At 46.5% G+C, this 17,203-nt stretch overlaps 1 protein-coding gene across 1 annotated transcript in view; it reads right to left on the bottom strand.

The window, feature by feature from the left end:
- Positions 1 to 17,181, bottom strand: part of ACBD6 (acyl-CoA binding domain containing 6) — a 92,769-nt gene extending 75,588 nt beyond the window's left edge. The window contains exons 1-3 of the mRNA XM_077277930.1: positions 16,829 to 17,181; positions 10,846 to 10,910; positions 61 to 157 (exon numbers count right to left, since the gene is read on the bottom strand). Of these exons, the coding sequence (XP_077134045.1) occupies positions 61 to 157; positions 10,846 to 10,910; positions 16,829 to 17,044 (378 nt within the window). The 5' untranslated portion in view covers positions 17,045 to 17,181. The remainder of the gene's footprint in view (positions 1 to 60; positions 158 to 10,845; positions 10,911 to 16,828) is intronic.
- Positions 17,182 to 17,203: the final 22 nt, after the last annotated feature.

Genomic DNA, 17,203 nt, shown 5'->3' with positions numbered 1-17,203 from the left:
AATCCCAAGGAAGGGTAAGTGCATAGAAGATAGTGCGCCGATTATATACTCATACTGCACCTCTGGGATCCAGTCCGGATCGAGCTTTTTCACAGTTTCAATGTAATCTCGCATCGCCTGGTAACAGCTGTAATCACCCAAGGATTTCCACGCCTCCCTAGGAGAAGAAGAAAAAAAATGTTGACTAAATTTTAGATAAAATAGGCAGGAACTGAAACAGTGATCCGACTATGCATAATGCACAGAAACCATAAACTAAACTATTGGCTCCTTGTTATATTATGGAGGCGTTACCGGAGATTCTTCTTTGCATTTCTTGGTCTTTTTTCAGAGAATATGAATGAGAACACCAAACTTTTTCTCCACTCATGGTTAGTGGATGGGTGAAGCCATTATTGTCAAACTAATGTGTTTTCTCTTTTTAAATCATAAAGACAACCCAAAACATCCAAATGTCCCTGATCAAAAGTTCACATACCCCATTTCTTAATACCGTGTATTTCCCCCTCTATCATCAATGACAGCTTGAAGTCTTTTGTGGTAGTTGTGGATGAGGTTCTTTATTTTCTCAGATGGTAAAGCTGCCCACTCTTCTTGGCAAAAAGCCTCCAGTTCCTGTACATTCCTTGGCTGTCTAGCATGAACTGCTAGATCTTCCCAGAGTGGCTCAATGATATTGAGGTCAGGAGACTGAGATGGCCACTCCAGAACATTCTATTTGTTCTGCTGTAGCCAATTACAGGTCGACTTGACCTTGTGTTTTGGATCGTTGTCATGTTGGAATGTCCAAGTACGTCCCAGGTTCCGGGCTGATGAGTGCAAATTTGCCTCCAGTATTTGCTGATAACATGCCGCATTCATCTTTCCTTCCCCTTTGACCAAGTTTCCTGTGCCTTTGTAGCTCACACATCCCCAAAACATCAGCGATCCACCTCTGCGCTTTACAGTAGGAATGGTGTTCCTTTCATCATAGGTCTTGTTGGCCTCTCTCCAAATGTAACATTAATGGTTGTGGCCAAAAAGTTAAATTTTGGTCTCATCACTCCAAATTACCTTGTTCCAGAAGTTTTTTGGCTTGTCTGTGCGGTTTTGCTTATTGTAGGCGAGATACTTTGTAGCATTTGCGCAGTAATGGCTTTCTTCTGGTGACTCAACCATGCAGCCCATTTTTCTTCAAGTGCCTCCTTATTGTGCGTCTTGAAACAGCCACACCGCTAGTTTTCAGAGAGTCCTGAATTTCAGCTGATGCTATTTGTGGGTTTTTCTTTGCATTGAGAACAAATTTTCCTGGCAGTTGCGGACTACATATTTGTTAGTCTACCTGACCGTGGTTTTGTTTTTACAGAGCCCATGATTTTCCATTTGATAATCACAGTTTGAATGCTGCTGACTGGCATTATCAATTCCATGAATAGATTTTTGTATCCCTCTCCTGTTTTATACAGTTCAACTATCCGTTGACAATTCTTTTGCTTTCGTCATGACTCACAATCCAGAAATGTCAGTGGCTGGATGAAAGATGCAAGAGTCTGTCTGGATCTCAGAAACTCACTCCGCTTTTATGCGCACACACGGATTACAAGCAAACAGGTCACAGGTGAGGATGTTACCTTTAGTAGCCATTCAAACCCATTTGTGTCAACTTCCTTGCATGTTATCAGGACAAAATCACCAGGGTATGTGAACTTTTGATCAGGGTCATTTGGAAGTTTTAGGTTGTCATTAGCATTTAAAAAGACAAAACACAGTAGTTTGACAATAAATGGCTTCACACAACCACTAACCATGAGTGGAGAAAAAGTTTTGGCGTTATCATTCATATTCTCTGAAAAAAGGCCAAGAAAGCAAAAATTCTGCCGGGGTATGTAAACTTTTGAGTAAAACTGTAATGAACCAGTGTCCCCAATAGTTCAGAACTGGCTTTCTCCTGTGGAAAAAAAAAACATTTAGGCTAGATTGCCATGATGGGTTTTTGATATTGCAGATTTTCAGTTTTTTTCTACATGCGTGGTCTTTTTGGTAGGTCATGACTTAAAAAAAAATGATGTTTTGAATTTGATAAAACTATCTAATTCACATCTATGGGAGAAATCAGTACATAAAGCTACGCGTACTCAAGAGAAGTGGACATGTTGTGGATTTGAAACTAACGCCGCAGGCCAGTTTATGTTGAGCAAAAAGCAGTCGGCATGAGATTTCTATAAATTTCATCCACTTTACAGGAACTTTCAAATGCTGCGCTTTTTGATGTCAAAAAGTCATAAATGAATGGTTTCGGGCACCTAACTTTAAATTTTGGGGCTGAAATGACAATTGGGTATATAAAAGAACTTAATTGCACTGAGTATTAGAGAAGCTTAAGTTTACAGGCAAAACAGTCAATGATTAGGACTAGAGAAGTCTGGAGAAAAACTCCTGAATCTGGTGTGGTCTTCATTTTGGGACTTTAAAAAGGTCAAAAATAGATGATGAAGTTATTGCTCCCTTCACCCATAAAACACCATGTTCTTCATGTAAATGACAAAAGCGCTAGCTCCAGAATATCATTTATAGATCGTCATTATAAAGTGCCACTTCAATAGCATCAGGGAATATTGGGAACAAAGCAAAATTACTAACAAAACAAATTAAGTAGAGCATGTGAATGAAAACCTAACAACCTGAGATTAATTTGGCTTTTGGAAATTAATTAAATGGAAGCTATAATTCAGGGTGAATAAGCAATTCTCCTTTCAAATGGCCCTGTCACAATGAATTAACCCGACGGAATATACTTACAAAATAAGCAATGCTCATTTATTTCACTGGTGATTTTTTTTCTGGGAAGTAATTTTCCCTATTTTATTTTTTTTTCACGAGCACGATGAAGCCGTAATATATCCAAGCTCAGGGCTGAAGATACTAGAACCGGGGGCCCCAAGACTAAACCTGCTGCTGGCAGATAACTTTCTGAATTGTGTTATACTGACGCCTGTGAAAGTTCTCTCTATTACATAAGGTGATTTCTACTTCTGAATGGTGATCAATAGATGTTTTCGGGCCAAGGTTTCAGTAAGCCATCATATTTAATGTTTATGGTGCTCAGTTACAATATATATCTCTTGGTCCCCCTTTTCCATTGTTAAGTGCATCGTGGTGCTGCATCAGGTAAGTGGAGCCTGCAGGTCTATCTACATAGTGAATTTGGCCAGTACGAAAGACAAGAGACTAAAGATCACACTAAATCACAGCATTATGTCAGTGAGTAGAGCCGTGTTGCAACCCACAAGTTGCCGAGTCAAGAAAGGAACAAAAAAAAAATAATTTTTTTTTAATATATATAATAATAATAATAATAATAATTTTATTTATATAGCGCCAACATATTCCGCAGCGCTTTACAACTTATAGAGGGGACTTATACAGACAACAGACATTACAGCATAACAGAAATCACAGTTCAAAACAGATACCAGGAGGAATGAGGGCCCTGCTGCTCGCAAGCTTACAATCTATGAGGAAAAGGGGAGACACAAGAGGTGGATGGTAACAATTGCTTTAGTTATTTGGACCAGCCATAGTGTAAGGCTCGGGTGTTCATGTAAAGCTGCATGAACCAGTTCACTGCCTAAGTATGTAACAGTACAGACACAGAGGCTATTAACTGCATAAAGTGTATGAGAACATGATGGAGGAACGTGATTATGTTGTTTTTTATTAATAGGCCACACAGGGATAATTAGGTTAATGCGTTGAGGCGGTAGGCCAATCTGAACAAATGAGTTTTTAGTGCACGCTTAAAACTGTGGGGATTGGGGATTAATTGTATTAACCTAGGTAGTGCATTCCAAAGAATCGGCGCCGCACGTGTAAAGTCTTGGAGACGGGAGTGGGAGGTTCTGATTATTGAGGATGCTAACCTGAGGTCATTAGCAGAGCGGAGGGCACGGGTAGGTTGGTAGACTGAGACCAGAGAGGAGATGTAGGGTGGTGCTGAGCCATGGAGTGCTTTGTGGATGAGGGTAGTAGTTTTGTACTGGATTCTGGATTTGATGGGTAGCCAGTGTAATGACTGGCACAAGGTAGAGGCATCGGTGTAACGGTTGGTGAGGAATATGATCCTGGCAGCAGCATTCAGGACAGATTGGAGCGGGGAGAGTCTGGTAAAAGGTAGGCCAATTAGTAGAGAGTTACAATAGTCCAGACGAGAATGAATAAGTGAGACAGTAAGAGTTTTTGCAGAGTCGAAAGTAAGAAAAGGGCGAATTCTGGAAATGTTTTTGAGATGCAGATAAGAAGAGCGAGCCTATATATATATATATATAACAATGCACTTAACAATGGAAAAGGGGGACCAAGAGATATATATTGTAACTGAGCACCATAAACATTAAATATGATGGCTTACTGAAACCTTGGCCCGAAAACATCTATTGATCACCATTCAGAAGTAGAAATCACCTTATGTAATAGAGAGAACTTTCACAGGCGTCAGGTAAGTGGAGCCTGCAGGTCTATCTACATAGTGAATTTGGCCAGTACGAAAGACAAGAGACTAAAGATCACACTAAATCACAGCATTATGTCAGTGAGTAGAGCCGTGTTGCAACCCACAAGTTGCCGAGTCAAGAAAGGAACAAAAAAAAAATAATTTTTTTTTAATATATATAATAATAATAATAATAATAATTTTATTTATATAGCGCCAACATATTCCGCAGCGCTTTACAACTTATAGAGGGGACTTATACAGACAACAGACATTACAGCATAACAGAAATCACAGTTCAAAACAGATACCAGGAGGAATGAGGGCCCTGCTGCTCGCAAGCTTACAATCTATGAGGAAAAGGGGAGACACAAGAGGTGGATGGTAACAATTGCTTTAGTTATTTGGACCAGCCATAGTGTAAGGCTCGGGTGTTCATGTAAAGCTGCATGAACCAGTTCACTGCCTAAGTATGTAACAGTACAGACACAGAGGCTATTAACTGCATAAAGTGTATGAGAACATGATGGAGGAACGTGATTATGTTGTTTTTTATTAATAGGCCACACAGGGATAATTAGGTTAATGCGTTGAGGCGGTAGGCCAATCTGAACAAATGAGTTTTTAGTGCACGCTTAAAACTGTGGGGATTGGGGATTAATTGTATTAACCTAGGTAGTGCATTCCAAAGAATCGGCGCCGCACGTGTAAAGTCTTGGAGACGGGAGTGGGAGGTTCTGATTATTGAGGATGCTAACCTGAGGTCATTAGCAGAGCGGAGGGCACGGGTAGGTTGGTAGACTGAGACCAGAGAGGAGATGTAGGGTGGTGCTGAGCCATGGAGTGCTTTGTGGATGAGGGTAGTAGTTTTGTACTGGATTCTGGATTTGATGGGTAGCCAGTGTAATGACTGGCACAAGGTAGAGGCATCGGTGTAACGGTTGGTGAGGAATATGATCCTGGCAGCAGCATTCAGGACAGATTGGAGCGGGGAGAGTCTGGTAAAAGGTAGGCCAATTAGTAGAGAGTTACAATAGTCCAGACGAGAATGAATAAGTGAGACAGTAAGAGTTTTTGCAGAGTCGAAAGTAAGAAAAGGGCGAATTCTGGAAATGTTTTTGAGATGCAGATAAGAAGAGCGAGCCTATATATATATATATATATATATATATATATATATATATATATATATATATATATATATATATATATATATATATATATATATATATTTTTTTTTTTTTTTTAAATTATTTTGCTTTCAACATGACCATATTCACCAACACTGCACTGCAAAGAGCAATCCTTGGGCATGCACCGTGCGTCGCAGTTAAAGGGAACCTGTCACCAGTTTTGGCAGATATAAGTTACGGCCACCACTTTTCAGGGCTGATATACAGCATATTCTGTATTGCTGTATATCTGCCCCCAACCCAAACTGCAACAGAAGAAAAATAATTTATTATACTCACCTGTGGGACGGTCTGGTCCGATGGGTGTCGCTCTTCTTGGTCCAGCGCCTTCCATCTTTGTGCGATGCCGTCCTCCTGCTTGCTTCGTGTGGAGGACCCGACCCTGCATCATCCACAGTCTCCTCGGCATCACGCTCCTGCGCAGGCGTACTTATCGGCCCTGTTGAGGGCAGAGCAAAGTACTGCAGTGCGCAGGTGCCGGGGCTCTTTGACGAAGCAAGCAGGAGGACGGCATCGTACGAAGATGGGACGCACTGGACCAAGAAGAGCCACACCTATAGCTTGCCGAATAATGAGGGACCCTAACAGATTCTCTCTTCTCTAATGAGGAGTTGAGGTGGCATTGGGGAAAACAGATATTTGCAAAATTTACTAAAATAGTGACCACTTTAGCACCCCCATTTTGCTAAGCAATTACATCACAATTGCAAAAATGCCTTTATTTGTAGACCGAGGCAAACTAGGAAGAAGTTTGACACCAATGTAGCTACTATAACCAGGGTTACGAACTGGGTATTGATCACAAAACTTAGTTTGGCCCCTATAAACCTATACACACAAACACACACACACACACACACACACACACACACACACACACACCTTGTTTTAAATAGGAGTCCATATGATCCTAAAATTAACCCTTTAATGATGTATTTTTCATGGATCGCTAAGGAAAATATGAACAAGCTCAAGAGCTGAGCCGGCTTCATATCAGTGTGACAAGAGACGTGTTGTCACGAAGAGTGCCATTTTCTGTCATGTGAAACCCATAAGTTTCTCTCCAGCATGTTATGTTCTGAGAGGGGTTAATCGGCCATGACAGGGTTTTTTTTTTTGTGTGAATATCTGTAAGAGATGGGCGGAAGGGTTACTCATCACATCTCCATTCCAAGGGTGCAGCTTCGGCAAGTTAAATGTCCTGACACTGTCTTTTTTCCTGTCTGTGGGCCTGGAGGCAGGAGAGCTCCAGAGAAGTGTTTATGTGCAACTGTGCTGACTCTGCTGATTGTACCCTGATCGGGCGGCTTCCCGCAGGCCTAAGGACTGTGCTATACGTTATCTCTTTGTTTCCTGGTTTTGCCAGAAAGGCCATGTTTATTTTGTTGAACCCTGCACTGGTTTATGCCGTGATTAAAATAAACCAGTAGAAGTGTTTACCGCTGAGCGAGTCGCCCTACCACACCAGGCCCATGCCAGCTGTGTTACATAGCCGGCATCTGCCTGTAACTGCGGCGGCCAGTGATTGCTCAGAGTGCGGCAATTTAATAATTACATCACTAACTGCAGCATTTACATGAACTCATTGCCGATGCAAACTTGCTCCCATCCACCACCTTCGATATGATCGCATGGAACTGATGAGTTACCTCCAGTGATGAGTGGAGGTGCTGGTTACTGGTTGCCTAGGGTGCTCGATGGCCTGTGTATGTCAGGCAATCCCAGCATGTTAGCGGTTGTCTAACAGCAGCGAGCCATGTGGCCACAAGGACTCGATCTTGTCACCTGAGCACCCGTGATACTCGGTGCATACCTGCGCTCGCTAGGCAAACTCCAGTAACGAGCACTTCAGCTCATCACTAGTTACCAAAGCTGAAATACTCCTGTGGATCCAAGCTAGAGGGGGAGCCTCATAGGAGAATTGCAATACAAGGGTATATAGCATACTACCGTAAAGTATAAGCGATCAAATAATCACAGGTACAAAATTCTCCATGGGGAAAGAAAAAATTATTTGTATCACATCCTCTCATAAATTATTACTTAAAGCAAACGATAAACATCCCAAAATTAAAGTAAAATAAGATTATCAGAATGTCAAGTGCACCCCAAAATAGTATCAATAAATACATCAGCTCAGTGCACAAAAAAGCACATTTTTGGGCTGAAAGTGCCCCTCTCGGCTTATACTCGAGTCACGGTCGGCGGTGGGGTCGGCGGGTGAGGGGGGAGAGCGCGTGTCGCATACTCACCTAGTCCCGGCGCTCCCCCTGCCCGTCCCACGGTCTTCGGTGCCGCAGCTCGTCCCGTTCAGCGGTCACATGGTACCGCTCATTAGGGAAATGAATATGGACTCCACTCCCATAGGGGTGGAGCCGCAAGTTCATTCCTCTAATCAGCGGTAACGGTGACCGCTGACAGAGGAAGAGGCTGCGGCACACGGAGACCAGCTGTCCGGGGGAAGGAGCGGGACGCCGGGAGCAGGTAAGTATGTCATAGTTACCTGTCCGCGTTCCACACGCCGAGCGCCGCTCTGTCGTCGCGTCCTCTTGTTCTGACTGTGCACGTCAGAGGGCGCGATGACGCATATAGTGTGCGCGCCGCCCTCTGCCTGATCAGTCAGTGCAGAGAGACGCCGGGACGGGACGCTGAGGAGCTGCAAGCAAGAGAGGTGAGTATGTGTTTTATTTTTATTTATTTTTTTTATATTGCAGCAGCATTGTATATTGCACAGATTTATGTGGAGTATCTATGGGGCAACGGTGCAGAGCATTATATATATAGCACAGCTTTATGTGGAGCATCTATGGGGCCATAATCAAAGGTGCAGAGCATTATATATGGCACAGCTATCTATGGGGCCATAATCAAAGGTGCAGAGCATTGTATATGGCACAGCTATCTATGGGGCCATAATCAAAGGTGCAGAGCATTGTATATGGCACAGCTATCTATGGGGCCATAATCAAAGGTGCAGGGCATTATATATGGCACAGCTATCTATGGGGCCATAATCAAAGGTGCAGAGCATTGTATATGGCACAGCTATCTATGGGGCCATAATCAAAGGTGCAGAGCATTGTATATGGCACAGCTATCTATGGGGCCATAATCAAAGGTGCAGAGCATTATATATGGCACAGCTATCTATGGGGCCATAATCAAAGGTACAGAGCATTGTATATGGCACAGCTTTCTATGGAGCATCTATGGGGCCATAATCAAAGGTGCAGAGCATTGTATATGGCACAGCTTTCTATGGAGCATCTATGGGGCCATAATGAACTGTGCAGAGCATTATATATGGGGCAGCTTTATGTGGAGCATCTATGGGGCTATACTGAACGGTGCAGAGCATTATATATGGGGCAGCTTTATGTGGAGCGTCTATGGGGCCATAATGAACAGTGCAGAGCATTATATGTGGCACAGCTTTATGTGGAGCATCTATGGGGCCATAATGAACAGTATGGAGCATCTATTTTTAATTTTGAAATTCACCGGTAGCTGCTGCATTTTCCACCCTAGGCTTATACTCGAGTCAATAAGTTTTCCCAGTTTTTTGTGGCAAAATTAGGGGGGTCGGCTTATACTCGGGTCGGCTTATACTCGAGTATATACGGGTAGATGCAAAGATAAAAAAAATAATAGTTATCAAGAGGGGGTGCCAACCTCCACAGTCAGGAAGTGAATTCAGTCCCTATTTACCCAAGAAATAATTATATTCTGTGTGTTGTTCTTTTTGGGATATTTTTCCCAATTTTCTAAATAAATGGTGAAATTAATGAAGTAATTCATATGTACTACTCGGCACAAAAGAAAAAAAAAATTAAAATTATGGATTGTTAAACAAGTGGGGGGAAAAAACAAGTACAAAAATGGAAAATCTCTCAGGTCCTTAACGACCAGAGGTATTTTCATTTTTCGCTCCCCTTCTTCCCAGAGCCATAACTTTTATTTTTCCGTCAATGCGGCCATGTGAGGGCTTGTTTTTTGCGGGATGTGTTGTACTTTTGAACGACACCATTGGTTTTACTAAGGCTATGTGCACACGTTGCGGATTAGGCTTAGGAATTTCTGGTGCGGATTCTGTCTCTCCTGGCAGAAAACGCACCTGCGTTTTTTTGTGCGGTTCCACAGCGTTTTTTTTGTGCGTTTTTGCGGCGTTTTTACCCCTGCGGTTTTCTATAATGGAATGGGTACAAAAACGCTGCAGATTCACAAAAAAGAAGTGACATGCTACTTCTTTTAAATCGCAGCATTTCCGCAGCGGATTTTCCGCAAAGTGTGCACAGCATTTTTTTTTCTCATTGATTTACACTGTATTGTAAATCAATTGCGGATCTGCAGCATTTCTGCACTGCAAAAAACGCTGCGGATCCGCAGAGAATCCGCAACGTGTGCACATACCCTAAGTCATGTACTCGAAAACGGGAAAAAAAAAATCCAAGAGTGGTGAAATTGCAAAAAAAGTGCAATTCCACACTTGTCTTTTGTGTTGCTTTTTTACTAGGTCACTAAATGCTAATACTGACCAGCCATTATGATTCTCCAGGTAATTACGAGTTCATGGACACCAAACATGTCTAAGTTCTTCTTTAGCTAAGTGGTGAAAAAAAAATTCCAAACTTTGTTAAAAAAAAAAAAAAAATTTGCACCATTTTCCGATAACCGTAGTGTCTCCATTTTTCGTGATCTCGGGTTGGGCGAGGGCTTATTTTTTGCATGACGAGCTGACATTTTTATGATACCATTTTGGTGCAGATACACTCTTTTGATCGCCCATTATTGCAGTTTAATGCAATGTTGCGGCGACAAAAAAAAAAAAAGGAATTCTGACTTTTGTGTCCGAGTGACCGCCCAATGTAGGCATACACTCCTGAAAAATAGTGCAAGGGAGAGCTCACGTTCGTACTGTCATCACCATTACGGCCTATGACCCAGTCAGTGCAAGCACCCGGAGCCCGTTATGTGGGGAATTCAGGACATATGCCCCGACGGGGACACAGAATGAAATGTGAAAGCACCCTAAGGGGTTAAACTGCTTTTATTACGAAAGACATTAAAATATAAACAAGGGAATGCTTCACCACATCCGATGGAAAACATTTTGTAAGATTCTGCGCTATTAGGATAATTGAGGACGGGGGGGGGAAGCAACAATGCACAATGTGGTTCTCTTACCATTTTTGCCTTCCTTCAAAATCAAAGAATCCTGGTTTGGACGTCGTGCACTTCCCAACCTTTACCTACCAAACACAAAACACTGTCAGGTACAAAGCAACACAAGGACAGAAGAGAAGTAAAACCTCTCCCAATACATCTAATAATCCCGACACATCCATGGAAGGATCACAGCTCACGTCACTCACTGGCAGCTGTGATCTGCGGTTTTCGTCAGGCATGTTAGTTTTGGGGCAATTTCCTAGAAGGATAAAAGGTGTGAGAAGTGACAGTACTCATAACCCTATGCATAGCTTGTGTCATCCAGCTTTCCATGGGTCCACAAGAGCGATTCTTTACTTGTCCCCTGCCTCTTTACTGTTGTCACAGTATGGCTACCAGATCTTTGGCATTATAGTCAGGAACCAAGATTGCTATGGATCCATCCCAGATAGGGTGAATCAGTACATGCTGCCGAAAGATTAAATTTTTGTTTCCTTTTCAGAAACTTACACTATTAAAGGGAATTTGTCAGCAGCTTTTTGCTAGGGAATCAGAGCTGCATTATGCAAGGGCAGAGAGCCTGATTCCAACGAGGTTTCACTTACTGGGCTGCTAGGTGCAGTTTTGATATAATCCCTGTTTTTTCTGCTGTAGATGTAGCAGTGCTCAGAATGCTGAGCTGTGTAAAACTTGAGATGGTGCTCTGTATTTTTGACTGGGAGAGTGAAAACCCCTTACAAGTGTATGTATGCCAGTAGCTGCCACCAAGGGTATATGAGCACAACCAGAGAAGGCTCCCCCTAGTGGCGGCAGCAGCAGAGTGACCCTCTGGTCTCACCAGCACAGGTATTCCAACGTCATCAGAGTCAGATCACTCCCGACACATGCTGCAAGATGCAGTGTTAAATGACTTCACAAACTATAGATAAATATTAATCACCCAGAGTGTGCAAATTTTTCATACACCTGCTCTTCAGTTTTAAATTAGGGCCTGTCACCAGGTCAAGCTGCCAGTTTTAGTATTTTATTCCCCCTTACTCCTGAGTTTTATCAATTTTTTTTCCCCCCTATATTCGCCATATGGTTCCAGAGATACAGGCCTTATGTAGTGCTTAGTCGTTCCCTGTGTACTAGTGATGAAAAAAGAAAAAAAAAAGTTAATCCGGTCATCAGTAAAATTAAGACGACAATTCCACATTTTTGTCTTTTAATAGGAAATTTGTCACTTTATCTAAGAGCAGCTTCTGGGTCTCTTCATGAGTGTTTGTGTGACACCACAGATTTTCAGGCAAATCCAGTGGAAAATCTGCTGCATATTCACCAGGTGGCAATGCGCCCTTAGATTCTCTACCGATCCCATCTACTATCACAACAGCAAACAACAATGACATTTAATCAAATCTTATCCAAAACGCTGCAAAATCTTCAGCAGAGGACATTTGAGGCTACATTCCCACAATTTCTATAAATCCCATCCACTTTGCTGAAACTGCAAAGGTACCGTCACACTCAGCAACTTTGCAACGAGAACGACATCAATCTGTGACGTTGCAGCGTCCTGGATAGCGATCTCGTTGTGTTTGACACGCAGCAGCGATCTGGATCCCGCTGTGCCATAGGTGGTCGGAGCTAGAAGTCCAGAACTTTATTTCGTCGCTAGGTTGGCGTGTATCATCATGTTTGACATCAAAAGCAACGACGCCAGCAATGCCAGACATGGAGCTATCAACCAGCGAGAACGGTAAGCGAGTCGCCGTTACGTCACAGGATCGCTCCTGCATCGTTCTGGAGCTGCTGTGTTTGACGTCTCTACAGCGACCTAAACAGCGACGCTCCAGCGATCTAGTTTAGGTCGGCTCGTTGTCTATATCGCCGCAGCGTCGCTGAGTGTGACGGTACCTTAAGATACAGTGTTTTTGACACAACAAAAATACAGTTAAAAATGCACCAAAGCTCCTGGTGGGAACGGAGCCGGACACTGCAGAGATTATGCACAGCAGGGGGTTGAGTTTTGTTTCCAGTGTCAGACAGTGGTGATACAGTACACAGCACTGTGGGCACACGCCCCAAACATGCTAAAGATTTTCACCGAGGGTTTCAATGTTTGCTCATGCACAGGGTCAAATCAGTGGCAAATCTACATGGAACCCAAGAATTGAAAATCTCTGAGAATTTGCCATTAAAAGTAAGTGATCGATTTTTAAAGGAAACCTATCACGGATTCATGCTGTCTGAATGTATCAGAGTCTGGCGACACGACTGCAGCTTTTCAGAGACAATCTAATTTGAAGACCCAGCCGGAGACTATAGGGAAAGACTAATCCGGGGTGGTCCCAGGCGGGCTTGTCCCCATCCCACTCCAGGTCATTGACAGGTCTCTCCCGTGTGGGCACAAATGAAGAGAGCGGTCAATAACTTGGAACAAGGTGGCGCCGACTAGTTGCCGTTCTCCTTATGGTTTCTACAGTGTTTCAGAGAAATACATACTGTGCTGCAGCTGCACAGCCAGGCTCTGACGCAGTGCTGAAAAAAATCAAAGTTTCACATAGAGGAGATGATTGCCAGCACGGAAAGAATATTCTGTGAAAGTCTATTTCCTTGGAAAAACTCTGTAAATATCTGCACCAATATGACGGAGCTTTCTTGAACCCTAGTGCCTTACATTGTGATCTCCCTGAGCTGTGGTACTGCATGTCTGATTAGCAGGAGACCAGGTCACTTAGATCCTGCTCTGTAGATTAGGCCCTTATCAGATATCCTGTTGCTACACTCCACTGCAGCATACAGCAGGTAACACCTGCAAGAACAAAAGATAAAAGGGAAAAAAAAATCCTTCTATTAAGAAAGCCACATTAGGGATAAGGCTGGCGGCTTTCTTCCCGAGGCTGCTCCACCAGCAGTTTTGCAGTCATTACGGTGGTGGCTTTTACCTATATTCTCTAGTATAGAGGGTGAGCGGCTTCTAAATCAAGGTACTTCTTTTCACCCCTCCAAGGTTTCCGAATCCTGCAGCACTTAAAAGAAGTGACAAGCCATAGTGTAATTAAGACATTGCTGTGCATTATGTCATTTTTTATTTATATAAATTTTAGGTGGTTTTGCGGCCAAATCCATGCAAGTTTGATGCCTCGTTCAGACATCTGTGATTTTTTAACGTCTGTTCATCAGTGTTTGATACAGTGTGCCAGTTTTTATCATCATGCAGAATAAACTTGGCATACAAGAAATTGCTCCGGTGGAAATTTTGAGTAATCCACGTGTTGTAGTAAAAGATATACATACAAACGTTTCGGTCAGACCTTCCTCAGTGTACCGACTGCAAAGTGGAAAATCAGTATATGTGATAGCCAATGTTGTCCACCAGCCATAAAGGCTATTTCTGCCTGTTTAACATGGCCTGTGTATGTCACCAAAGGGGAGAGATGCCTGGTCTTGCTGTGGTGTATGGGGGCTGCGACACGGTGTCCACCGCTGGTCGTGTATGCGGTGGACAATAGTACAGGAGGATAGGCACTCCACAGGCCGCCATATCCATAAACCCTTCCTCTGATCTCAGGCTCCTAAACATTGGTCAATTAGACACATTATATAAGAAAGATTAGAAAATCAGGTCACAGCCCGTAATGAACTTCAGGGAGTGTGAGTCTGACACGAGGATAGATCAATCTGGGAGGAAGAGGGAAGCCAATAATATACTGAAACTACAAATAACATTACTATTGTGGGCACTGAGCCTGGCACCGCTGGGGAGTGGGGGGACGCCCCGAGCCTGCCACCGCCCCCAAGGCGGGGACCCTTGCTCTTTACGTCACAGCTGTGGAGGCACTATGTGGTGACAGGCAGGGACCCTTGCTCTCAGGGCTGTGGGGGGCACTATGTGGTGACAGGCAGGGACCCTTGCTCTCAGGGCTGTGGGAGGCACTATGTGGTGACAGGCAGGGACCCTTGCTCTCAGGGCTGTGGGAGGCACTATGTGGTGACAGGCAGGGACCCTTGCTCTCAGGGCTGTGGGGGGCACTATGTGGTGACAGGCAGGGACCCTTGCTCTCAGGGCTGTGGGGGGCACTATGTGGTGACAGGCAGGGACCCTTGCTCTCAGGGCTGTGGGGGGCACTATGTGGTGACAGGCGGGGACCCTTGCTCTCAGGGCTGTGGGGGGCACTATGTGGTGACAGGCGGGGACCCTTGCTCTCAGGGCTGTGGGAGGCACTATGTAGTGACAGGCGAGGACCCTTGCTCTCAGGGCTGTGGGGGGCACTATGTGGTGACAGGCAGGGACCCTTGCTCTCAGGGCTGTGGGGGGCACTATGTGGTGACAGGCAGGGACCCTTGCTCTCAGGGCTGTGGGAGGCACTATGTAGTGACAGGCGAGGACCCTTGCTCTCAGGGCTGTGGGGGTCACTATGTGGTGACAGGCGGGGACCCTTGCTCTCAGGGCTGTGGGGGTCACTATGTGGTGACAGGCGGGGACCCTTGCTCTCAGGGCTGTGGGGGGCACTATGTGGTGACAGGCGGGGACCCTTGCTCTCAGGGCTGTGGGGGGCACTATGTGGTGACAGGCGGGGACCCTTGCTCTCAGGGCTGTGGGGGGCACTATGTGGTGACAGGCAGGGACCCTTGCTCTCAGGGCTGTGGGGGGCACTATGTGGTGACAGGCAGGGACCCTTGCTCTCAGGGCTGTGGGAGGCACTATGTGGTGACAGGCGAGGACCCTTGCTCTCAGGGCTGTGGGGGGCACTATGTGGTGACAGGCAGGGACCCTTGCTCTCAGGGCTGTGGGAGGCACTATGTGGTGACAGGCAGGGACCCTTGCTCTCAGGGCTGTGGGGGGCACTATGTGGTGACAGGCAGGGACCCTTGCTCTCAGGGCTGTGGGAGGCACTATGTGGTGACAGGCGGGGACCCTTGCTCTCAGGGCTGTGGGGGGCACTATGTGGTGACAGGCGGGGACCCTTCCTCTCAGGGCTGTGGGGGGCACTATGTGGTGACAGGCGGGGACCCTTCCTCTCAGGGCTGTGGGGGGCACTATGTGGTGACAGGCGGGGACCCTTCCTCTCAGGGCTGTGGGGGGCACTATGTGGTGACAGGCGGGGACCCTTCTTCTCAGGGATGTGGGGGGCACTATGTGGGGACAGGCGGGGACCCTTGCTCTCAGGGCTGTGGGGGCACTATGTGGTGACAGGCGGGGCCCTTCCTCTCAGGGCTGTGGGGGGCACTATGTGGGGACAGGCGGGGACCCTTCCTCTCAGGGCTGTGGGGGACTATGTGGTGACAGGCGGGGACCCTTCCTCTCAGGGCTGTGGGGGGCACTATGTGGTGACAGGCAGGGGCCCTTCCTCTCAGGGCTGTGGGGGGCACTATGTGGGGACAGGCAGGGGCCCTTCCTCTCAGGGCTGTGGGGGGCACTATGTGGGGACCGTTCCTCTCAGGGCTGTGGGGGGGCACTATGTGGGGACAGGCGGGGACCCTTCCTCTCAGGGCTGTGGGGGGGCACTACGTGGGGACAGGCGGGGACCCTTGCTCTCAGGGCTGTGGGGGGCACTACGTGGGGACAGGCGGGGGCCCTTGCTCTCAGGGCTGTGGGGGGCACTACGTGGGGACAGGCGGGGGCCCTTGCTCTCAGGGCTGTGGGGGGCACTACGTGGGGACAGGCGGGGGCCCTTGCTCTCAGGGCTGTGGGGGGCACTACGTGGGGACAGGCGGGCGCCCTTGCTCTCAGGGCTGTGGGGGGCACTACGTGGGGACAGGCGGGGGCCCTTGCTCTCAGGGCTGTGGGGGGCACTACGTGGGGACAGGCGGGGGCCCTTGCTCTCAGGGCTGTGGGGGGCACTACGTGGGGACAGGCGGGGGCCCTTGCTCTCAGGGCTGTGGGGGGCACTATGGGGTGACAGGCGGGGACCCTTCCTCTCGGGGCTGTGGGGGGCACTATATGGGGCCCCTTCCTCTCAGGGCTGTGGACGCTCAGTGCAGGGAGGCCGGGGAGGAGAGCAGAGGCCATTACCTGCTTGTACCGGGCATACAGGTAGAGGAGCTGCTGGGTGGTCGCCACATGGGCCAGTTTCTGGGCATGTTGGGCTGCCTGCTCAAAGCGGCAGCGCAGCTCGTCGTCCTCCTCCTCCTCTGCCCGCTCCTCCTGCAGGAAGTCCCCGAGCTCCCCGTATCCCCCAGAACAGGCCTCTCCGGAGCTCGAATCTTCCAGCACCTCAGGGGACGCCATGTCTGGGCCTCAGAGCAGCTCTCGGTACATAGCCGGCCCGGAGCGCCGCGCACAGCCCGGTGTTAGCGCTATCCTCACACAACCAGGATGCTTGGCTCGCCTCGCACCACAGTCCTGAGATTTTAAAACTGCCAACAAGTACTGCGCGTGCGCCCGAAA

The sequence above is a fragment of the Ranitomeya variabilis genome, chromosome 8, assembly GCF_051348905.1.
Source record: "Ranitomeya variabilis isolate aRanVar5 chromosome 8, aRanVar5.hap1, whole genome shotgun sequence".
Taxonomy (NCBI): Eukaryota; Metazoa; Chordata; class Amphibia; order Anura; family Dendrobatidae; genus Ranitomeya; species Ranitomeya variabilis.
Note: the sequence above shows the minus strand (reverse complement) of the source record. Positions and strands in the feature narration are given on the sequence as shown.